General features: G+C 46.5%; 1 protein-coding gene and 1 long non-coding RNA gene across 11 annotated transcripts in view; one reads left to right on the top strand and one right to left on the bottom strand.

The window, feature by feature from the left end:
* SPATA13 (spermatogenesis associated 13) overlaps positions 1-23,935 on the top strand; it is a 340,694-nt gene that overhangs the window by 289,080 nt on the left and 27,679 nt on the right. For 6 of the 9 annotated variants that reach the window (XM_027064553.2, XM_053208260.1, XM_027064551.2 and 3 more), the window contains one exon: positions 272-416. In XM_027064553.2, coding sequence (XP_026920354.1) covers positions 272-416 — 145 coding nt within the window. Of the gene's footprint in view, positions 1-271; positions 417-11,088; positions 11,333-11,361; positions 12,105-21,276; positions 21,767-23,935 lie in introns of those variants that run through there. The other 3 variants (XM_027064557.2, XM_053208422.1, XM_027064555.2) reach the window with 3 other exon arrangements.
* LOC113600850 (uncharacterized) lies at positions 3,323-11,302 on the bottom strand. 2 transcript variants are annotated; one of them, XR_008292809.1, is made up of 3 exons: positions 10,829-11,302; positions 7,071-8,546; positions 3,323-5,688 (listed from the first exon to the last, which is right to left on the bottom strand). It is a non-coding gene; the product is annotated as an uncharacterized LOC113600850 (long non-coding RNA). The 2 variants fall into 2 exon arrangements; XR_003421939.2 differs by having other exon boundaries at positions 3,326-5,688; positions 8,350-8,546; positions 10,829-11,215.

Below are 23,935 nucleotides of genomic sequence, written 5' to 3'. Positions count from 1 at the left end.
TTCCTGAGTGTCGCCCCTCGGTGTGTCGCTGGCGTGAGAGGCAGCGCGTGAGTCGATACCGGGTTTTGAAAATCTTGGGGTAAGTCGTGGCAGCCGAACCCCGCGGGGCGGCCTGAGGCTCGTGACACGACTTGGAGAGGGCGCTTCCCCTCCCCTCTGTGAGTGGCTCCCAGGTGACGACGCCGAGCTGCTCACAGCCGTGTGTGTGGAGAGCCTGCGAAAGGTGCCACTTCCTGGCACCTCCTCACAGCCCTCTGCTTTCCTTTTGCAGCCGGCAGCCAGGCCTCCCGTGCCAGCTCACCAGGTGCTGCCCTACAAGGCGGTTTCGGCCCGGTTCCGGCCCTTCACCTTCTCCCAGAGCACCCCCATCGGACTGGACCGCGTGGGGCGCCGGCGGCAGATGCGAGCGTCCAATGGTGAGTCTCCCGGGCCCGCCCTGTTCGGGGGCCCCCCTCTCAGAAACCGGGGTGGCGTCCTCGGTTGGACCGCTCCCCGGGACACCGAGGTGCCCGCCGGATGGCGCCCCTCTCCGCTGTCCCTCTGGGCCGGGGCGGCGTGCGCCTGGGAGTGAGGAGGGCTCGTCTCCAGCCACCCACGCGGGCCCGGGGGCGTCGTCAGCCATCCAGGCTGGGCGTGCCGTGCCATCAGGCGACCCCGTGCTACAAGTTTGCTCCTGTCGCGTCTGTGTGCGTGAGTGCCTGCGGGTGGAGAGCTAAGCATGGAGTCCCGGGCGTGTGTCGCAACCCTTCTGAAGCTCTTTCTGGGTGTCTGAGATCCACTGACGCCCCTCTGAACAGCAGAGAAAAGCCCACCTAATGTAGTAGTTAATATGCTCTCAGTACTTACCCAGTCAGTACTTGGCGACTTGAACTGGTCCCACGTGTCCTCGGAATGATGTTTATGTTCTTAAGAAAGGAAATCCTCCCCCACACTGATACTTGTGTCCGTGCGGCCAGCCGGTCGCATGGTGGCGTGGCCTGCCGTGCCCTCGACCAGTGTGACTAGAGCTCACGTTCAGCGGAGACTCACCGGGGGGCAGCCTGGCCGTGTGCTCAGCTGTAGTGGCTCATTGATCTGCGCAATTACCTGCCTCGCCAGCTGCTCTTACTGTCCTCGTTTTCCAGATAAAAAAGCCCGCGTATCCTTGGGTAAACCGCCCTGAGTCGCTCACCAGGAAGGGGCGGGGTTGGGATTTGAATCTACAGATAGAACTTGCAATGCCAAGAGGTTCCTTTTTAAAAACCACTGAACTGTGCTGACCCCTTAAACAAGTGCAGCAGACACCGAGGATGACGGCCCCAGCGGCAGGGCTTCCTGTCTCACTGTTAGGAGTGAGTGTCGTGTGGAGGGCAGGAGAGCGGGAGCCGGGTGGTGGGAAGCCGAGTGGGGCCACCGCCCCACCGCAGCCAAGTCCTCCACGCGACGGCACACCCCCGAGGCCGTACGAAGAGGACGGGTTTGAACGGACTTGGAGAAGGCTGAGGGCGTCACCTGAAGAACTGAAATCCCAGGGAGATGAGGAGAGGAAACACGGGTGGGTGGGCGAAGGGAGAGAGACCAAGGAGGCGTGAACTCCCTGGGCGAGGGAGTCGTTTCTAAGGACAGGTCGAAGAGGACGATGGCTGGCGACCAGAAATGTGACGGGAAGTTCGCTGATGGATTCCGACACAGAAGTTGTCGAGGACCGCGTCCCAGGAGGGCCACGCCGGGTGGTGAGAGGTCAGAGGGTCGGTGAATGGTGAGGAAGTGCTCCTGCCCTGATTGTGTTGCCATGGTTTCGAACTCGTGTCACATATACCGGGAGGGGTCCAGGGGGGTTTGCAGGTGGAGGTTGAAGAAATTGGTGAACATCTCGTGCCTGGGTCAACCTCTCAGCTCCGTGGCCTGGACACCTGGGAGTCTTTGCTCCCCTCCTTGTGGAGTCACTAGGTCCTGTCCGCTGGTTCTCAGGGTCACCTTGCTCCTCAGGCTCCTTAACCCTTCCCCTCATGGCCACCCCGTTGCCTCCTCAGCCCTCACGGCCACCCCGTCACCTCCTCAGGCCAGGCTCTCATACACTCTCTAGTCAGAGTCACTGTTCGCTTTCGGCTCTTTCCCGCCATTGGAATAAAGTCCCGGTTCCTTAAACGAGCGTGTTGGCTTTTGTAAACCCGCGTCTCTCCTTCCATCTGTTTCTGTCCCTTCTCCTGCCAGCGTTTGCCATCCAGCGTGCCTGCATCCGCTCTGGGCTTTCACACTCCCTTCGCGCTGCTCACGGTGCCCCCTTTGCCTCGAATTCCCTTCTTTGCCTTTCCCCTTGTGTCAGCATTCTTCCCATTCAGAATTCAAAACGCATTCCCTTGTGTGCCCTTGGAGACAAAGCGCGTCCATTGTCCTCCTTCTGCGAAGCCGCTCAGCCCCAGGCCTCGTGTTCGTTCCCTCTGATCCGGTCCTCCACATCTGGTGATGTGTTTTGGGAAAGTTTTCCAAAAGGAGCGAGAAAGCTACATGCACACAGCGTTTACAGCGCCGTGATGGCCCTGAAGTGGAAGCCACGGGAATGGGCCGTTACGCTGGGATCGTGGGTCGGGGTGCTGCTTAGGCCACGACCTCAACACACTTCCCATCGTAAGTAGGAAAACAAACAACGTGAGAAGCGACAAGCGCAATTTTAAAGTGAGAAAAAAATAGAAAATAAAATCATGTATGTTGTATCAGTTTGCTAAGGCTGCTGTAACAAAGTACCCCGAGCTGGGCGCCTTCAATAGCAGAAATCTTTTGTCTCAGTACTAGAGGTGAAAGTCAGATGAAAGCGTTGGCACGCTGGTTCCTTCCGAGGGCAGGGCCCGGGAATCCCTGCCGGCCCATCCTAGCTTCTTGTCTTGGGTACCTTGTGCCTTGGCATGTAGATGTATTGTCTTTGTTTCAGTCTTTATGCCACTATGGCTTTCTCCATGCCATTGAATTAGGGCCCACCCTAATAATCTCCTCCTGACATGATCGTCCACTAAGACCTTATTTCCAAATAAGGTTACTTTGACACTCCTGGGGGTTAGGATTTTGGTACCTGTACAGGGTACATAATCCAACCTAGAACATAGACCGTGATTGCAACAGTTTGCAACATGTACACACGTGGTCAAAGATTTAACAAGAATCTGCAAAAAAAAAAAAAAGCAGTGTGGTTCAGTTGGAAGGAAGGTAGGTGAGGTCTCCTCCAACCCTGTACAACCCTATGCAACCCTGTACATACAACCAGCTTATTTCTGTGCTTTCTGTAACAGTGTTTTGTTTTGATTTTTGTTGAGAAGCAACAGAAACTGACTGACCTGCTTCAGCAAAAAGAGAATTTATTGGAAGGATGTTAGGTGTACCCAGAGTTGAAAATGGCTAGAGGACCAGTCTGGGAAATGGATGGCAGTCAGGGTTGTTCCTGGGAAGCAAGGAACCACATGCAAGAAGCCAAGAAAGGCGTGTAGTAGGAAGGTATAATGCCACCCCTGGGAATGAGTGAAGAACCATTCCTCCTGCCCTTTAGTCACTCAAGAGTCAAAGTCCCAGGATAGAGAAATCAATTATTTTTTCTTTCTTTCTTTTTTAAAAAAATTTTTAATGGTTATTATTTATTTTTGAGGGACAGAGCACAAGTAGGGGAGGGGCAGAGAGAGAGGGAGACACAGAATCCAAAGCAGGCTCCAGGCTCTGAGCCATCAGCACAGAGCCTGATGTGGGATTCAAAACCATGAACCGCGAGATCATGACCTGAGCTAAAGTTGGACGCTTGACCGACTGAGCCACCCAGGTGCCCCGAGAAATCGATTCTTGAAGCTTAGGTGGTGTGTCTGCCACCTGGTGCCGCTGGGACAAGCACAAGGTCTGGGTGCCTCCAGAGACCCTTTGCCTTCCATATTAGGAGGCAGGTACCTGGGTCCCTGTCACCGAAGCTGAACACAATGGAAGGGAGGTCATTCCCTTAGAGGAAGTCCAAGTAGTGTTAGAAATAGGGGTGTCTGGGTTGCTCAGTCGGGGAAGCATCCGACTCTTGATTTCAGCCCAGCTCATGATCTCGCTGTTCGTGAGATGGATCCCCATGTCACTTGTGTGGGATTCTCTCTCTCAAAATAAATAAACAAACATTAAAAAAAAAAAACAAATAGAAATAGATCCTGAACAGGTTCTCTCTTCATTCATTCATTCATTCATTCATTCATTCATTCATATATTCAGTAGCTGTTGAGTGCTTCCCATGTGCCAGATTACAGGAGTGAGCAAAAGCCCTTAAATCACTTACACTCTGGTGAGGGGATAATGAGTTAACAAATGACTCTGTAATACGGCAGGCAGTATTATAAAGAAAACTGAGGACACGTGGAGGGTAGTCATGTCTAAAAAAATGTCATTCTAACATGATGCATAATTCAGCCCCCGCTGAGTCTTTCCCTAGAGGGAGACAACTCAAAAGCTTGTCAGTTACTGCAAACATGTCCAAGTCTAGGCCCCCCTCCCCAAGTCATATCCGTTTCTTCTGCAGTTCTGCAATGCCTTTTCCACTCCGTAAACCCAGAGGTAAATTTAAGCAACATGCCATAATCATAATGGAAAGAGGTGGGGGCGGGGAGGAAAGGAAATAGAAAATAAATATTATGTATATATACATGGTACCACAAAAGGAAATCCCTCCTGCTTCTGGTTGCAAGGTCATACCTGCTGTTTTTGACTTTGCTCATCTCATTGCTGTTGCATGCTCCCCTGGCCCCTGCCCAGTACCTTACCTGGTAGTGTTCTTTGCCAGCTGAGGTGGCCCAGACCTTCACTCCGTCGTGTGGGGCTCTTAGTGGTTCTGCTCGCTTAGAGTCGCAGTAGTCTTACTTATTTGCCTCCCTTAGTCAAAAAAGCAGCCCATCTATAAAGAAAAAAAAAATGTGTGGAGCACCAACCTGAGCCTTCCAGGCACTGGTTTTACCATTTGGAAATACAGCAGAGGATAAAGCATCACAAACTTCACATTCCAGTATTGAAACCAATTCAGTAAGTCAGTAAAGAGCATGATCTCAGGCCGTAATGATGGCTCCCGAGAGAAGAACGTGGGTGATACAGCAGAGAGTGTGGCAACGGGCACAGCAGAGGGTGACCTAGTGTCCCTAAGGAGGTGACACTGGAGTGGAGGCTTTAAAGGTGAGTGAGAGCCAAAGATCTGAGGGAGGAGAAGTCCCAGTGGAAGGAACATCAGGGGCCCAACGTTAGACTGGAACTTGATGTGTCTGAGGTTCCGCGAGAGGGCCAGCGTGACCGGAGTTCAAGACACAAGGGCAGAAGAGGGCGTTGCAGTCTGGTGGGGAGGCTGCGGCCGGACAGAAAGGGCACTGCAGGTCTTGGGTAGGACTTGGCATTATTCGAAGTGAAACCGGAAGCCGTTGCCAGCCGGGGAGTGAAAGGCACTGATTTAAGCTTTAGAGAGGAAGGACAGTGTGGGGGAGAAAAGGCAGAGGAGGGGAGACTGGTTTGGACACTGTTGCATAAGTCCAGTTGGGAAACAGTGGTGGCAGTGACCACAAAAGACGTCCATGTCTATCTTGGGTGCTCATTTTCCCCAGTGCACAGGGCGGCAAAAATGGCCGGCCTTGGTTCTAATCCAGTGGGGCCAGGCCTGCGAGCTCTGGTGGAAGGACTTCTCTCTTGGGGGAATAAATTCAGTTTTGACAGGCGAAGCTGTTGAACAGGAAGAAAATATTTTGCAAATGTATTATTCAGTAATCATGAGAAGCAGTCCCTGTGCTTGCCCTTTGTTTCTGGACCCATGTACTCTGGCCACGGGTGCACAGCACCGTACCAGTCTCCGATTCAGTGCTATACAGGCGCTATCCAAGGCAGCATCGCAATTTCAAGATGTGTCCCCAAGCTGTCTCCATAACATCATTTTCATTAGGCCGTGATTCCATGCTTGTGGACAATGGTAAACAAGAATAAAGCTCGCGACACTCGTGGACACTGGCCTATCACCGTGCTTCCCTCACTGGGGCCCTCGGGTAGAAGCATGGTCATGTGAGGTGCCACGACATTGTGTGAGGCCTTCAGTGTGATTCTAGCAGAGGTCTGACAGGTAAGGAAAACAAATCCAAATCTAGAATAAATCTCTTTGCCACTAAGGACAGATCATCCACCCCTCTATTATGAAAGGGTCCATTGTAATCAGCTTTCCACAAGGAGCTGTCTGGTTCCTTCAAGGAACCATGTCATTAACATTGTTGAGAGGGACACCCTGTGGTTTAGCCCAGGCTTGGCATCCATTTCTGCCACCATGGCCTTTTTTTTTCTTTTTTTTTTTTGTTTTTACCTCGAACCCACTGAGTAAGCATCAAGATGACTAGAAACAAAGATTGGCGTTTATAGAATGGGACATAATGTTCACACAATTATTAAACAGCCTCTTTTGCAGTAGGATTCACATGGGATGCGACTGGACATTCATATGGGACAGACGATTTCTCATGCTTTCAGTGAATTCTGACATATTTAATTATACTCCTTCCCGAAACCAGTCCATTACCTACTCTGTTCTTCCCAAATTCCTCCAAGCTACTCAGCCAAGCCATTGTCCTAACCATGTATCCACACAAGCTAAGTCCCTGCTGAGGCCCTTTCTCCTCCCACTCAGAAAGGATTAGGAAGAGTTCTCGCCTAGATTTTACTACTGGGGGTTTCCCTTTCTGGGTGGAGGGTGAATGTTGGAAGATCCCTTTTGGGAAGGCTGGAAGGAAGAGTTGTTAACTGTGGGATACTGACCCCCAAGTTACCTGGCTTCTGCTTCATAAAGAGGCCCTGAGTTTGGAAACCACCCGATCTGGGAGCCGTGTAAGGGTCCTTGATTCTCTGCCATGGTGGTTCAAGTCAGGTTCCTGTCACCAGATTTGGAAATGCCCTGCTAGACAAATCAGGTAGTACTATAGTGGAGTTACCACTTTTGTTCCTGCAGACCCTGTAATAGGTTGGGGACAGCCAGAAATCGCGTGGGCCAGGTATTCCGGTGAGTAAACTGGACGTGCTGCCCCGTTTAGGAGCCGTGTCCTCTTTTCCTGTGACAGCTGTCCTACCTCCATGGGGGTCCCGGGCTTCCGTGCAACAGAGGCCTCTCTCGCCGACTTCCCTCGCCTAGGCAGATGAGCAGTACAGTGCTTAGAAAAGTTGCTGCCACTCCCATCACCTGGTTTGGGAGACCCGGCCCGGGGGGTGGGGAGTCCGTGATAGACCAGGGTCCCGCATCTCTGCCTTTCTGGCCTCTGCACTTTTTTCTTCCTCTGTGCCAGATGCTGGCCCCTCCACTGCCTTAAGAGTGGGCCAGTGCTGGGTCCAGGTCTGTGGCCCTTCTAAGTGCTGGGACGACAGCCAGCTCCATGAGCCCATGTGTTGAATGCATGATCTCTGGTAGGTATCACCCAAATGGATAGACTGGGTTGAATCCAAATTCACGTTCAGTAAACGCAGCGCGAACACCTTGTTTGGATCCTGATACCGGCAAAGCAGTATAAAAAGATCGTTAGGAGACAGGCGGGGAGATTTTCACATGGACTGAGAATTCAGTGAAGGAATTGTTGTTCGTTTTGTTAGTAGGGATAACGATAGTGTAGTTATTTTGAAGCCCTTGTTTGTTATGGGTACATAGTCAAATAGTTTTTGCACGAAACAGCATATGTGAGGTTTGCTTTAAAACACTCCGAAAAGTTGCTGAGAAGGGTTGGGAAAAAACTGACAATTGTGGGTTCATCGTTTAATTTCGTTTAGTTTCTCTGCTCTTGCGTTTGTTTGAAATGTGTCATAAACGTTTAAAAAAATAATGAAAGTATGCTTCCTCTTCCCTGGATTTGCTCCCCAAATCTGCAAATCAAGAAATGGCCGCAACTAAATTTTTCTCAAAATGTAGATATTTGGGTATTAGCAAATTAATTTTTGTTAAGAAATAAAGACCTACTCCTTCAGGTGGAGGTGAGCTCTCTCTCCCTTCTGGGCACTTCCTGGCACCGTAAAGTACGGTCTTACCTCCTTACTAGCCCCTTATAGTCTGTGGAGGAAGGTCACATGGAACAGTCCTCAGTAATGATCAGATGGGTGACGTATTGAAATCATACAATCGAATCAGGAATCAGAAAGCACTTGTAAGTGCTTTTATAAAGTTCGCGAAGGGGGAGCTGCCAGCCGATACAACCTTACCGCTTTGCTGCTGATGGTGTCTGTGGCCCTTCTTTCTCCCTGGGTCTCCCCAAGCATGCCTCTGCTGTGGTAACTTTCTCGTAGGCGATTATCTTTGCTGCCTTTTGCTTTCTTTTATGAAGCTTCTGTCTTACATCCAAGGCAATTTATTATGTCACAACCTACCTGTGCTCCTGATTTTCCCAAATTTGCTTTGGGTTTCTGCCACACGTCTTCCCTCAACTGATCTGTATTGATCAGAAGCCAAATTCGATCGCTTTTCAAAATTCTTACTGCTCGTGTCTGCTCATCCTTCTCTTTCTTCTCATCTCACACATTGAGTTTAGGTTAGCTTGCTCGTGTGACATAAGGCAAGCGATGGTCTTAACCAGAAAGGAAACATTTCTCAGAAAGGAAAACATTCAGTTTCTTCAGCTATTAAATTTCTGTGGAATCTTTATGGGTCACAAGCAAGGAGCTAAAACATGACATTGAAGATCCGGAGATCTGGGGATGCCATTTTTAAAAATATCTGTTTGTTATATTTTTAAAAGGCTTCTCATTAACCAATAAATACTATATTATTATGTAATAATGCCACACAACAGAGAAACAAGATTAGGTACAGTAATGATTAAATATAAAAACTAAGAAAATGGTTTTCTGAGGAGATACACTGACAAGTTGATTTGATTAGACTTTTTTTTTTTTAAAGTACACTCTACACCACACAATGGGCTCAAATGCATATGCTGTACCGACTGAGGCAGCCAGGTGCCCTGACTATATTAGGCTTTTTATGGCTTTTACAAATATTTCTAAATTACTCAAATTATTGCTTGGTTTGATTTTTAAAAAATTTTACATCGTACTTTCCTATGAATATAGTCATTTTTTGCAAGCTAGGAAAGAGAATCAGATTAAGCCATTGTAGCCCTGTAATGACCTAGGCCAGAAGCACTCAGTCTTCAGCAAAATGATGTAATAGTTGCTAACAGTGGCATTGCAAAACTCTAAATCAGAAGCCCCATCTACAACCTTTCCTTAGGAAACCAACCAAAAAGTCCAGTCCTTAAAGGCAAGACATATGTAAAGAATATATATATGTTTAAATTCCTAGCGTAGTTAATATACAACGTTAGATTAGTTTCAGGTGTAGAATATAGTGATTCAGCGTTTTTATGAATTACTCAGTTCTTAACATGGTAAGAGTACTCTTAATCCCCTTCACCTATTTTACCCCTTCTCCCCGCTCCTTCCCCTCTGGTAACCATCAGTTCTCTATAGTAAAGAGTCTGTTTCCTCTTTTTCCCCCCCTTTGTTTTGTTTCTTAAATTCCATATATGAGTGAAATCATGTGGCATTTTTCTTTCTCTGACTTATTTTACTTAGCATTATACTCTCTAGCTCCATCCATATTGTCGTAAATGGTAAGATTTCATCCTTTTTGATGGCTAAGTAATATTTCGTGTTGTGCGTGCGTGCGTGCGTGTGTGTGTGTGTGTGTGTGTATCCATCAGTCGATAGACACTTGGTCTGCTTCTATAATTTGACTGTTGTAAATAATGCTTCAGTAAACATAGGGGTACATATATCCTTTCAAATTAGTGTTTTCATATTCTTTGTATAAATAACCAGTAGTGTGATTACTGGATCATATGGTAGGTCTATTTTTAACTTGGCAGGGCGGGGGAGGGGGGCCCTCCATACTGCTTTCCACAGTGGCTGCACCAGTTTGTATTCTCACCAACAGTGCATGAGGGTTCTTTTTTCTCCACATCTTCGCCAACACTTGGATATAGAAAACATCTTGGTCTACAAAGGACAGAACGATCCAAATTGTACACTGGCCAACCTGTCTGTGAGCACATTAGAGCTAGCTCATGATTGGTGGAGGGAATATAGTTGGCCCTTGAATAATATAGGGGTTAGGGACCTGCTCCATCCCCACCCTATGTAATCCAAAATCAGGGTGTAACTTTTGGTTCCTCCAGAACTTAACTACTAACAGCCTCCTGTTGCTCAGAAGCCTTACTGGTAACATATGCAGTTGATTAACACATATTTGTATGTTATATATATTATATACTGTATTCTTATAATAAAGTAAGCTAAAGAAAATGTTAAGAAAATCGTAAGACAAGACTGCTGACTTTTAAAACTCCAAAAATTAGAAAGAGACTAATACATTTACAGTATTGCACTAAATTTATTGAAAAAAATCTGCATATATGTGGACCCACACATCTCAAAACCCATGTTGTTCGAGTCAACTGTATTTTGAAAACCTGCTCTGAGTGTTTAAAAACTCCTGGTTCTAGCGCCAATGAGAAAAGCAGGTAAAAGATACCACGGACGGCAAACTGATCGTTGGTCTTACCACGGCCTACCACTAGAATACAAAGCCAAGTGTGAGAAATAAGGCAGCGTAGAAATTTCCCAAATAAATTATTTCGCGATAAGAAGTTCAACCTATTGTGTTTTTCATTTTGCTGCAGCATAAATTGAGGACTATTTTAGAGAAAAGCGTGATGGCAGTGGTGTGCCTACCCCCGCATGGCCTCCGGCTTCCCTTACACTTCACATCGCTTGCACTGTGCGTATCTGTGTGGAAACACTCGGCAGGACCATCTGCCGGGTCAGGAGGTGAAGAGAGCTCACTTACTATCTTTGGGGGGCCCCCATTGGCCAGTTGGTCGAACATCCGCTAACTGTCCATAGGCACTGGCTTCTGCCCAGTGCCTTCAAGCTTGGTTCGTTCCCCTCCGTGACTTCTTGCAGAGGTGGGTGCTGGTCCTCCGCGAGTAGTCCCAGGAGGCTTGGGGTGCCCGGTAGGCGATTGCCTCGGGGACCCCGCGGCGACACCGGGAGTTCTCCTTGCTGAATCAACGGTAATGCGAAAGGCCCAGGCAGAGACGATGGGGTCGGCCGCCTCTTGGGAAGCCTGGTGGGGACTCTCCTTAAGGCGAGGCCGGCGTGCAGCTGCGCCAGCACCGGGCGGGGCCACCCCGGGGGCCCGGGGGCTGGAGAGGCACCCCCACCCCCGTGGCCCCCGTGCGGTTGCCCGCCCCACGTCCCGCCCCCGCAGCGCCGGCCCTGCAACGGCGGCCCCGGGACGGCCCCCCGCCTTGTTCGGTGTCATCCGGCACGTGTTACCTACACGGTTAAGGTCGGTTTGTCCAAAGGAAAGGAAAAGTACACTGAGACGTTGTCTGCTGTCTTTAATGCCCAGTTGGGGGTTAGGGGTGACGTTCTTTTCCTGTCTTCGACACCTGTTTCTTCAGTTTGGTTTTGTACTGAAATGTATTTTCTCAGAAACGGAAAAGATTTCCTTAGGTGTATTTATTTTCCCCATTGAACTAGTTTGAGTTGTAAAAGCAAGTTTATTCAGCCTTATTCTGACGTTGACACTAGTATTAGAAGTGATACAGGGCGTGCCTTTGAGACATGATGGCACGGTGCTATTTCAGGAAGTGCCCAGGGTGCTCTGCTTTCAGAGCTGAGCTGTTAATAGGCCCTTGGTTTAGGAGATACCTCCTTTGTATACATTTAGCAAACGTGTGTAATGATGTGAGATACGTCTGTCTCCATCTGTGTATCCGTATCTACGCCCTGTTATGAGTGAAGCACCGTGCCGGGGGCTGGGTGGTCCGGAGGAAGCCAGAGACCGTTCTCACAGAACCTCCAGTAGGGCGTGGGGACTTGTCAAGCCGCTGCAAGGATCAGGGAGGCAAGTGTGAAGAGAGAGCATGCATATGAGATGTGGGGAGCCCGGGACTTCCTGGAGGAAATGATACCAACGTTGAGATGTTGTTACTGAACCAGCGGGTTGGCTCCTTGGGGAGTAAGAGACCGAATACACCAGGTGGAGTTGCCTCACGAGGTAACTTCGTTGAGGAGAACACAGGATCACTTCCAAAGCCACGACTCCCCAAACAGGGGTAAGCAGGCTCCTTCTGTTGGGCTTGGGGACGAATATTGAAAGGGGGCGGCCTCAGCATAAAGGGACAGGCCTAAAGGTGCATGTACGCGCTCAGAAAACGTGCCGGTACGTGCGTTGTATGTTATGCTAAGAAAGCTTATGCCCCTCCCAGGGCAGGGATTTTAACGTAACGAAGCTGAGGTAACTGTGGGGCACTTTAGGACTCATGTGCGCAGCCGCAGTCCTGGTGGGGTGGGGGTCATACTCAGAATGTTTCTTTTTCTGTTCCAGCAAGTAGCTAGCTAGTCTCTAAAAGAGAAAACTGATAGTTAGGCAGGGGCTTCTAGGACTTGCCCGGGTTCTGGGAGCCCTGCAGGTAACAACGTGTGAAGGGTGAATGGGAGTTAGATTAGGTTTGTTGTCGGGGAAGGTATATTCCAGGCAGAGGGAACAGCGTTTGCGAAGGGTGGAAGCCAGAGAAGGGAGAGCACATTTGAGAAACTGAGGTTGGGGTTGCCCAACAGAAACTTTCGCACCCCATCCACAGGCTTCTCAGACTCCGGGTGTTCTTCAGATTCAGACTGATGCCTGCAGGACCCTGAGGGCTTGCTTTGTTAGGCTACTCCTGCCTACTGTTTGAGTTATTTCGCTACCAGGAGTCAAGGGCGTGCCTCCAAACCCACTTAAGGCAGCTGTGTTTATTATTTTAATTCTAGATCTAACTTAGGTATATAAACAAATGAAATGTAAGACTGAAGAGACACGTATGAAAGCTAAATTGAATGCTTTGTAGAGATTCAATAAAGGTGAATTGCCGAAAAATTATTTCCTGTCCGAATTAGATGAGAATTGATAGCTGTAAAACATGAAAAATCAAGACATCTGTACTCAAAAGTCTTCACGGGCATCTCTGGTTATTACTGTACTTTGAAGAAACCAAAACTGGGAATCACAGTCGACACATTCCGTTGTGACTTATGCAAGAAAGAATGCGGAGTTCCGGTCAGATGATCACACACCAAGACCTCTGGTCCTTTGTGATAACAAAGATGAATTCAATTGCACTTTTAGGTGTTTTAAGTCAAGTTCATGGCATGAGTGCATGTGTAGCGTTTTTGACTTAGGGCTTTCGTGCAGTCTGACCGTTCGCGAGGGGGGACCTCTTCAGTAGGTGTCCCAGCTATGGCAAAAGGTGAGGGAAGGATTGAAGTGTTGAGAGAGGAGTCTAGACTAGGGATCAGAGGTAAGGACCTGCCCATTAGGGCCTCCAGGTGAGGGGATTAGACTAGCCCAAGGGCAAGTAGGAGCCACTGGGGTTTTAAGTGGAGTGAGGTGATCAGATTGGCATTTTAGAGGCAGGGGCTGGCTAGACTGTGTCCTCTCTGGAGACCGGGGGAGTGTGTTGCTAGGTCAAGTGGCCTGAGCCCTGATCTCAGAACATGAACGTAGTCCTGGAGAAATGCGAACCCGGAGGTCAGGCCAGTTGGATGTTTTGGGTGCCGAGGAATATAGGGTGATGGGGAGTATAGGAGCAGGGCACATGCGTGGGGGGCCGGGTTCCGTCCTGGACACGTTGAGTTGGAGGCACAGGTGGGACAGCTAAGTGATGTCCTCACCATGCCCTTCATCGTGAAGGTCTGATACTGAGGAGGGGGAGCCAGGAGGGAAGTAAAGACGCGAAAGTCGGCAGTAAATGAATGGCTGTTCTTCAAGCTGTGGGAGGCAATGTTATCATCCGAGATGGGCGTGTGAAAAATGAGACGATCAGCAACATTTGGGGACCAGTAAAGGAAAAAAAATCCACAAAGAAGATAGGAAAGGGATGGCCGGACAGGTCAGTGGTGTCCCAGATGTCAGAAGAAGACTGGCGTCAGGGACAGAGTGGTTAACACTGTCACATGTATCCAGAGTGAAGTTGCATACCCTGAAAAATACCCCTTGGATTAGCGGTGAGGAGGACCGAGTTGACCTTGATTGAAAAAGGCAGCTTGAGTTCACCAGGAGGGCAGAGCCAGAATGCTGCGAGAGGGTGCCTGCAAGGCTGTGGGGGACGTCAAGACTTTAAGTTTTAGCGCAGAGGCATTTTATCTGTTGTCTTTCTCATTTCTCCTAAATGCCGGGGCTAATGAAAAGAACTTTTGTCTTGCTACCTTATTAAAAGATTATTTTGGCTTTACATTGCAGCATCTGAAAGCTCATTGATACAGATGTGTCCGTGTTTATTTTTACTAAATGTTTCTGAAAGAAATAGTAATATTAAATATGCACCACGAGTTCCATTCTTTGACTCAGGGTTATGAGGGTAATATCCCAACATTAAGGAGGTAGAGGAAATTTAAGCATAAGGGTTTATGCCATTTTAACTCTTGGTTTTTTTAATTAAATAAGTTGTAGGAAAATAAGCAATTTTTTAGAAAAGTCTGCGATGAAGTTAGTAAACTTACTAAAACCCTTTGATTTATTCTTTTACTTGGTCAAAACAAAGAAAATATATTTTTTTCCTTTGCCTTAGTTTGTTGTTGTTGATCCTACTTCTAATTTGTTATTCTAATAATTGTTATGAAAGTTCATTTTCTCATTGACAGGTCTTTAGGTCCAAAAACAGATTTGAAGCCCAGTCCTCTGTTGACTAGCTATGTGACCTTAACCTCAAAGTCTTAATGTCCTCGTTTGTAAAAGGAAATATTAATGTTCTGTGCCCCACAGATGTGTGAGAGTGACTCCGCGCGCAGTAGACATGCAGCGAATCTTAGCTAGCATTCGTGCAAAGAAATAGAGGACCTTACACAGGACAATGGCAGTGAGGACTGTCGGGCCATGTCTAGGGCCAGACTTCTGAGTCACTTACTTACCTGCACTAGGCAGCAGCTTAACCTTAGACAGCTCACTTCGTCCAAGAGTAAAGCCCTAGAGTACTGGGAGTCTTTATGGAACCGTATTCTGTTTAATTATGATCCAAATGTGGGTTAAGCAAATTTCAAAGGCATACACTCCGGTTATTAGCAAAAGAGAAAACTCTGCTGAGTTTTTTTCTGTTGATTCTCTTGACCCAAGATTTCACGCATTATCTGAAGATGTCCCAAAGTATCACTCAGAGACTCCACTGAGCTTTTCGTTAAAGCAGAAGAAAAAAAGAAAATAGCCGGCGTTAAGATGCGTGTGATGCCTTGAAATTATCATAACCACACCATTACCCTTTTTTGTCCGATCTCTTCTTGTTTGGATTATCTCTTTATGCATCTGCTTTTCAGAAGTTTTCTTTCAATAATGAATCAGAGAGAAAATACAGCATCAGATCTTGCTTGCTTAGCACCTATTGAGAGTAATTTGAACAGTTCTTGGGAGGGCAGGCTGGAGTATTGGTGGTGTCGAGTTTGGTTGTCAGGTGCGGACGTCCTGAGTCTGGTCCAGGCCTCTTTTCCCTTCCCCGTCCTGCTTTTATACTCTACTACCAGGGGACACTAGGCTCTGCTCGTATTTATTTGTGAAACCAGATGACTCAGCTCACTTGTCTGTAGGCACGTACTTACAGTAAAAATGTTTTCCTGCCTGCTAACACTGAGCGCATTGAAATCACTCTCTTCGGACCATGCTGTGAGACAGTGTGGATTCCGCAGTCAGAGGAATTTAGAAATTATTCCGTATACAGGAACAAGCAGGACAAACACGGACAGCGGTGCCTTGAACCGTAGTGCCTGCATGCTTTTAGAGATGCCGTTAGCTCCAGTGGCAGTTATCTGAGCTGGCATTTCATGCCTTATCATTGCCCATAATCAAGACTTTTTTTTAAGGAACATAGCGTTCTAGTCTCTGTCTCAGAAACACTGAGTGTTAAACATTTTTCCAGCAAACCCGTGAAATTGTTATGATCTTAACAGTTAAAAAAAATTCTCAGTTCTAAAACTTAGATTTGTTTAAATGTCTCTAGAATGAAGAAAAAGTAAAATGTGTCAAAATAGCATGTGTCTAATACGGGTTTCAGAAATTGGATTTTAAAAGTAAAAGAAAGAATATTAAAAGTCACGGAAGGAGAGCCAAGAAATCTAAACATCTAGCTGACAACCACACCGTGTCCGTACTCTGTTCGTGTTCCTGTTCTTCCAGACGAATCCAAGGCTTAACACCATTCAGGACTTTTTCCCTCACTCAGCTAAGCAGGATTTCAGTTGTAAGTAGGGTAGCTGGCACTCAGACCAGATCAGGTTGTCTTGAAAGCCCAGATTCCTGCCATTCTACTCCCTGTCTCCTGGTGCTGTGCTTTTCCATCACAAAACAAAACAAAAAAAATGATTTTTTTTATCTGCATATTATACCTGTGTGTTGACACTTAATTAAGACCATGCCCTAATAATTGCCTTTTATTGAAACAAAAGAAGAAAGTGAAATTCCTCTAGTATCTATTTTGCTCTTATAATGTTTGAAACATGCTCAGTCTTAAGGATGTGAAGACAAACACGTAAATTCAGAAAAGACCTGAAATGTGTGCTAGGTCCTGAAGGATGAAAAATCCACATGCTGCTTCCAGAAGACAGGAGAAGCAGAGGTCTTAAAATTAAGACGTTACCTTTACTTTTAAAGGGCAATTTGTTAGGGACATCTGGATGGCTCGGTTAGTTAAGCATCTGACTCTTGATTTCGGCTGAGGTCATGATCTCTTGGCTTGTGAGATCGAGCCCGTGTGAGAGCACAGAGCCTGCTTGGGATTATCTCTCTCTCTTTCTGCCTCTCCCCTGCTCACTCTCACGTGCGTGGGTTCTCTCTTTCTCAAATAAATAAACTTAAGAAAAGAAAAAAGGAAAGGGCAATATTTTATTTGTTTCTCAGTGAGTCCAAATGTTGTAATAAACATTTACGCTGGGAACAGCGTCTTTTTTGGAGAGGTTGGGGCATGGAGTAGAGGCAAATGGGAGGGTTTATTTAAGCCACTGAGAACAAATTTTCCATCATCTTGTGTGTTCAAGTCTACATTACCCCAGATTAAAAAGCATTAGCTTTGAAGACACAAAGAGAGTTTTCTTTCCTCTGTATTTTCAAGTGTGCACTGAATGGTTCTCACCCAGCATGTTCTTGTAACTCAGGCTCCATTTCCTGTGTGCTCTGTGTGACTGGGTCCTCCCCTTCTGTGGTGAGGAGTCTGGCTGCTGAATGATGTTTCGATGAGATCTAAATTGAGCCTGCCTTAGCCGTACATGAGCAAACAGCATACTGAAACTGTTTGGAGCTGTACATCAGTGTGTTCTAGAAAATGTCGTATGTTATGCTGGATGTCTGTTATATTGTTTTATATTTCTCTGGAAAATAGCATAACTTCTGTAAATTAATAATATTTCTTGTTTTTAATCCATTCAGAATAAAGGGATCACTCTGGATACTCGGTTATATATGCTAGTGGACAAGGGAGCATTGGTTTCAATAACTGATAGCAAATGGGCAAATTATTTCCTGTAAAGAAATCCCGCCTTCCAGCGTTAGGAACTGCAGCCCCATATCAGCAGTGGAGGAGAGCGAGTGAGTGTGTACATAGAACACATGCTGCATTATTCTTGATTCTGGGTAGTCGTTGCTCATACGGGAGTTTGGACCGTAGCTCGGTCCAGCCAGACGTAGGAACTTTCTTGGTTCTTGGCTGATGTGGCAGCCGTCCTTGAGCCCATTTCTAAAATGGACAGTATTGTCGTGCCGAAGGGTAGTGTTACTCTGTCCTCTGGGGCCTCCTACTATTTTGTGCCTGTCCTGTAGCTCTTGGTAATAGGGCCGTATCTAAACCTTGGGGGGACATAAAGTTGCTGGGATATCCCTAGTTTCAGAATACCTCTGCACCTGCAGGACGGCAGCTGCCTTGGTGAAGCAACGGCTGGGAACCTCTGAGTCGAAACCAATGCTGGTCATCTTTCTGTACAAGTCAGAAGGTGGCCACATAAGAAAATCTGTACCATCTAGTACTGAAAATAAAAAGACACCAGAAACTCAGAGCTAAATGGAACCTTAACAGCCATCAAGTCAATCTTGGAAAAGAGTCCTGGAGAAGCAAAGAGGAGACCACTGGTGTGAGTTTGAGGTCTCACTACTAATTTACCCCGACAGTTTTATGGCATTTCCTTTTCACACATGTATGTGTGTGTGAATATCTATGGGTCTTAAGACCGCTTTGCCAAAAATCACCTTTATTTCTACATCCATACAACAAAAATCATCAGAACATTCCTTCTGTTTTCAACTTTTGTTTTATCTTCATTGATTTCTAAATATTTGATATTAATATATAATTTAAATTTCTCTACTGCCTTGTGGGACTGATCCCTTGCTTAATTCTTTGAGGGTTGCCAGTAATCAATGTTGGTAATGTCTCAGTCCTGATCACGTGACGTAGTGGAATCCTATCCAAAGAGAATAGATTAATGGGTGTGTTGGGACAGGGGTGGAGTTTAAGATTTTTTTCAACTATATTTAAGGTCTTTGTTGTAGTATTCTTATTGATCTTGTAAATATAGGCTTTAATCACTAAAAAAAAAAAATGTTAGGCTAAAAGTCAAACCTATGTATTTCTTCTTCCAAAAATATCTTAGAAGGGTTGTTGGGTCAGTGTCCTTTGATGAGATGCCTCATTTAAATACAGTTTTTGTTTGTTTACTTTTTCCCTTCTTTTTGTCTTTATTTTGTTTTGAATGTGCAGTAAAGTAAGTTTACTTAGTATAAATGCCTTTAATTTAAGGTCTGAAAACTCCCAGGGATCTTAGTGTAGTGCCTTGACCCCATTTCTGGATTTGGAAAGAGTCCTTGGGATATAAGAGCTGTCCTCTGTACAGTGAAAAGTGACAGTGGGCACACAGTCCCTTAGGACAATACCAAGGAAATACAGCCAAGAGATCTTTTTCTTTTTGACAGCTTGTAATTTTAACCAACCAACGAGACAAATGAACCCCAAATTTAAGGAAACAAAAACACTCTGGATTTTATTTGCCTCCTGCTGGAATTTAAACTTTGTTAGAAGGGATACCCATCAGAATTAATTCCAACTTTTCACCGCTCGCTATCTCCTTATTCAGCATTTTGCCTCTTTGTTCTAACTAAAACCACATCTACCCATTCATTCCATGGGCGTCATTAGTTTCTGAATAGATTTTTTAAAAAGCACAGTAGCATTCAAGATGTTGCCACAGAGGAAAGAGTTTCTTGAATTGCCCGAAACAACACTTCTCAAACCTGAATGTTTATTGGAATGGCCCGGACCTTGTTAAAATGCAGATTCTGATTCCACAGATAGGGCTGGGGCCCAAGAGTCTTCCCTTCTAACCAGCTGCCAGGTCATGCCAGTGCTATGGGTCCATGGACCACATGCGAGTAGCCAGGCCCTGGCACATTTTTTGGGAGGGTTAATAATATGTGTTACTATAAAAAGAGAATTTTGTGACCAAATAAGATGAGGAAAGTCTATGTTAAAGTAACACCGATGTCATTATTTGGACTTCTGGGAGCCTGTGGCTCCTAAGGTATCCTCGTACATTTCTGAGAGGTAGACTTTTTTTTCGTGAACCATACTATGCAACTAGTATTCCTTGTGGCATATAGGAAATTTACTTATAGAGAGGGTCTGTTCTGGAAAACAATTGCAAAGAGTCTCTTGGGTTCGTAATTTAATTTAGTGCCTTCTTTTTAAAGAATAGAGAGGCCCCTTTTGCATGAGCTACTTTAATAATCCTTTAAAAAATTTGACTCTCTTAAATCATTTTTTAAAAATGTTTGTTTATTTTGAGAGAGATAGAGTATGAGTGGGGGAAGGGCAGAGAGCAAGAGGGAGACAGAGATTCCCAAGGAGGCTCCACGCTGACAGACATGGGGCTCAAACCCACAAACCATGAGATCATGACCTCAGCCAAAATCAAGAGTGGGACGCTCAACCTATTGAGCCATCCAGGCGCCCCACTCATAAATCATTTTCTAAAAATATTTGCAATGGGAAGATTTGAAGCCAATCTGGTGTTATGAGTGTGTGTGTGTGTGTGTGTGTGTGTGTGTGTGTGTGTTTCATGCATTTCACCTTTGTTGTGGATTATTGAAGCTGTGAGTTCCCCAGAAAATTTTCTTTAGCTGGATTTAAGGGTGGGAGGCATCGAGTCAGTATAAATAGCCACAAATACTTAAGAACAGTCTACAATATGGCACATAGTCAACATGGATAATGTAATCACATTATTTGCCTGGTGAGTTCATGCTGTGGATTCTGTGGGGACTAGCACCTTTTGGTGGACCTCGGGCTTTTGGAGTTGTGGCAGCATGACTGGTGACATTTGCTAATTCCTAGTGCAGTGCCAGCAATGTTCTCAGCACTCTATAAGATGTTCTCGGTAACCCTAAGGGGATTATTGGCGCCCCAGTCATACCCATTCTACAGACCAGAACCTGAACTCTTTAGAGACTTAGAAACTTTTCCTCGTGTAGTTTGGTAGAGCAGATTTTAAATCCAGCTGCTCTGACCCCCATCAGTGTAAAACATGCATTTACTAACAAGCACTGTTATTTTTTTTAACCACCATTTATTGAGGGATGACCATGTGATCACTACTTTGCATATATTATATCTCATTGTTCATCAGGTTGAAAAAGCAGTGTCTTCCTGTCATGAAGAAATTGAAGGAAGTGTATGTACTGTTTGTTAACGATCATTGTTTCACAATAAAAGAGAGACTTGCTCATTGTACATAACTTGGAAAATGGTGAAGAGTACGGGGAAATAAATGAGCTGTATGTCATCTAGAGAGATGCTTCAAGAAAAGCAGTTCTCTTCATTATTTAGGACATACATTTTATGTGGTGAAACATGTACATATTACTCTCACATAGTAGGGTGTACACGTATTTACCTATATATTTTTTGAGCAAAATTCTTCCTTTAATGTGATTTCATCAATTACAGTTAACATCATGACTCAAATTTTTGTTATAAAATGCTAACTACATTTTTTAACTTAGCAACCTCCCTGCTTTTTTCCCTGTGAAATGGATACCTTTTTAAAAGCTCTCTGAGGGGCGCCTGGGTGTCCCAGTCGGTTAAGCAGCCGACTTCGGCTCAGGTCATGATCTCACGGTCCGTGAGTTCGAGCCCCATGTCGGGCTCTGTGCTGACAGCTCAGAGCCTGGAGCCTGTTTCGGATTCTGTGTCTCCCTCTCTCTGCCCCTCCCCCGTTCATGCTCTGTCTCTCTCTGTCTCAAAAATAAATAAACGTTAAAAAAAATTAAAAAAAAATAAAAGCTCTCTGAAAGTCCAACTTGGGCTTTGGGATTGTGATTAAAAGCAGCAAACACACTTCTACCTTCATTGACGGCCCTTGACCACACCTGCTAGGCTTGTGAGTGTGTGTGTGGGTTTGGTATGTGGAGGCTTTGCTTGACTTTAGAACTTCCTCCCTGACGTCCGCGGGCCGCCTGGTGCCGCTGACCTTAGCAGCCCTGAGCAGTGCGCGAGCTGTCCGCTTCTAGGCAGGCTCCAGCCGGGAGTGTGCACAGCGTCAAAGCAGTGAATAAGCGATTTCTGCGGTTTCCGTAGCCGAGAGAGCCTGTGTGATTCTCCGTGATGCTCAGTCACACCCCAGTCCCGCTCTGAATGTGGCTGTTTTTCAAAGAGAAGGATGGTAGCTAGAGGGGAAATAGCAAGATTCTGGAGTCTGGAAAGCCTTCACATGGGTATGTGTGCGCAGAATGAATTATTATATCGTGCCAGTGTTGCTGATTCCAGTCTGTTTCTGTCCAAGTTACAGTGCTTTCTCTCTGCTGCTGCTTGTCGGTGTGAGTGTGTCTGTGAAAGCTCATTCGTCCTAGTGCAGCGTCTGAGGGCACTCTTAATTGTGGATGTAGTAAATCAAAGAAAGTGGCTTTGTTTATGGTATAGCAGTTAGTGTGAAATAGACAAAAAGAAGCAAGCGTCCTGTATGAGTTATGGCTCTGGTTTTTATCGTTCTGGTTTTTGCTCGTATTACGTGAAATTGGGAGCTTATTGTTGGGCTGTCTGTAAAAATGTTCCTTGCTAACTTGGGGCGTGTAAGGCTATGAATTGATTTCTGAGAAAGACTGTTTACTGTTTTCAAAAGTGATAATGCCCCATGTTCTGTGACTGCACTGTTCTCCCTCTTTTTGGTATTTTTGTGAATGTTGTCAACTAAAGCAGTTCCTACTTAAATGTGAAGGAACTGTGGTACTCTCACACTAGAAAGTTACAGATTGTAGTCTTTAAAAGGAGTAAGAAAAAACCAAGAATTTTAGCCATCTGCTACAATGTGGATACAATAGGATGCTTTTGAAAGTCTTGCGTCTGTTTTTGCCTGAAATCAATGCCAGTAACTCAGCATGGAATGGAAGAATTGTGGTTGACAGCTCGAAGGCAGCCTCGGGCCTCGCTGGGGCAAGACCGTTGGAGTTTGTGCTTCATCTCGTTGTGATGGGTTTTCTGTGTTGGCTCAGAGCAGACAGGGATGTGGTTATGGCTTCTATGTCTGGAGATTAAAAAAAAAAAAACAAGACCAACCGTATACTCCGTTTCACCAAAAAGCTGCCAACTGATCACTGCATTCAGAGCACAGACCTGCCTACCAGTTGGCTGTGCTTGTCAGCTTGAGCAGCCGGGCACCACGGTCCCATGCTTGACATGGCCCAAAGGAGGCTGGAGTAGAGACCAGAGGGGAGCTGGCCGCCCCCCCTCGTCCTGAGCACCAGTGGGTGCATCTGTGTGTTTGTTCCAGCCAAGCCAGCCAAGCCATCGTGTGGGAGAGCAGAGGCGGCCGGGCGGTCAGTGATGGGAGCCCCTGCTGTCCCCTGCTCCTCCTCCCAGCATTCCTCCACTCCCCGGGCAAGATTCCCAGCCCTTCTTCCCACACTCATGCAAAGGCCAAGGGAAGGCCTGACCCAGCCTCTCGCTTTGGGTGGAATGCTCTCGATGTAGCTGAAGAGAGGCAGCGGGGCAGAATCTTCTGTGCAAGGCTCTGCACCCTGCCCCCCGCCTATGTTCCGTTGGGGCTCCCTCGCTCCTGCCCTACCTCCACAGGTGGCTCTGTTCCTTTGACGAGCCTGACTGCAAAGAAAAGGAAGGAACTCTCTCTAACTGGGAAGGCCAGTTCTGTAGACATTGTCTCTTTTCCTGCTCTGAATGTGTACTGGTTCAGTGTTCCAAAGACTTCTTCATATACTCAGAATACTATGCGTGTGTGTGTGTGTGTGTGTGTGTGTGCAGGAAATGATAGCGAACACAGTATTTAGTCAACTTTAAATGATATGCCAGCATAAGATAAAGTATGGAGTTTGCTAAATTGTGGGTTCTATTTTATTTGAGCACCCTGATTGGGCAGGGGCCAGGGGAGGGGCGGGGGGACCCTGAGGGACAGCCTGATGACTCTCCTGTCTGGAGGAAGCTCCTGCCGGGGACAGTCAGGGGAAGGTGGGTGCCGGGGAGGATGGGCCACCAGGTCGTGGTCCTGTCCACGTGAGCTAAGTGAGGCCAGGACTGTGGCAGGTGTGTAGCAAGATTGTTTTAGAGCCAGACAGACCTGGGTTTGAATTCCAGCCCCACCATTTGGGAGCAGTTACTTAACCTCTTTGAGCCACAATTTCCTGCTCTATAAATGAACAGTAATAATTCCAAGATGCTTACCAGGCTTGACTGAGATGATTCATAGTAAGTGTTTAGCGCAGTGCCTGGTACACGCTAAGAGTTCGTTCCAAGGATGTGGTGAAACCAGGTAGGTTCCTGCTCAGGATTTGTGCAGCCAGCCAAGAAGCAGCCGTCAGGAGCTGGCAGGGTGGTGAGACCTAGCCCGGAGAGCTGTTGGGGGGGTAGGTAGGCAAGTGGGGGAGAGGAGCCCA

Source organism: Acinonyx jubatus, chromosome A1 (genome assembly GCF_027475565.1).
Source record: "Acinonyx jubatus isolate Ajub_Pintada_27869175 chromosome A1, VMU_Ajub_asm_v1.0, whole genome shotgun sequence".
Classification (NCBI taxonomy): domain Eukaryota; kingdom Metazoa; phylum Chordata; class Mammalia; order Carnivora; family Felidae; genus Acinonyx; species Acinonyx jubatus.
This window is presented reverse-complemented; position numbering and strand designations above follow the sequence as displayed.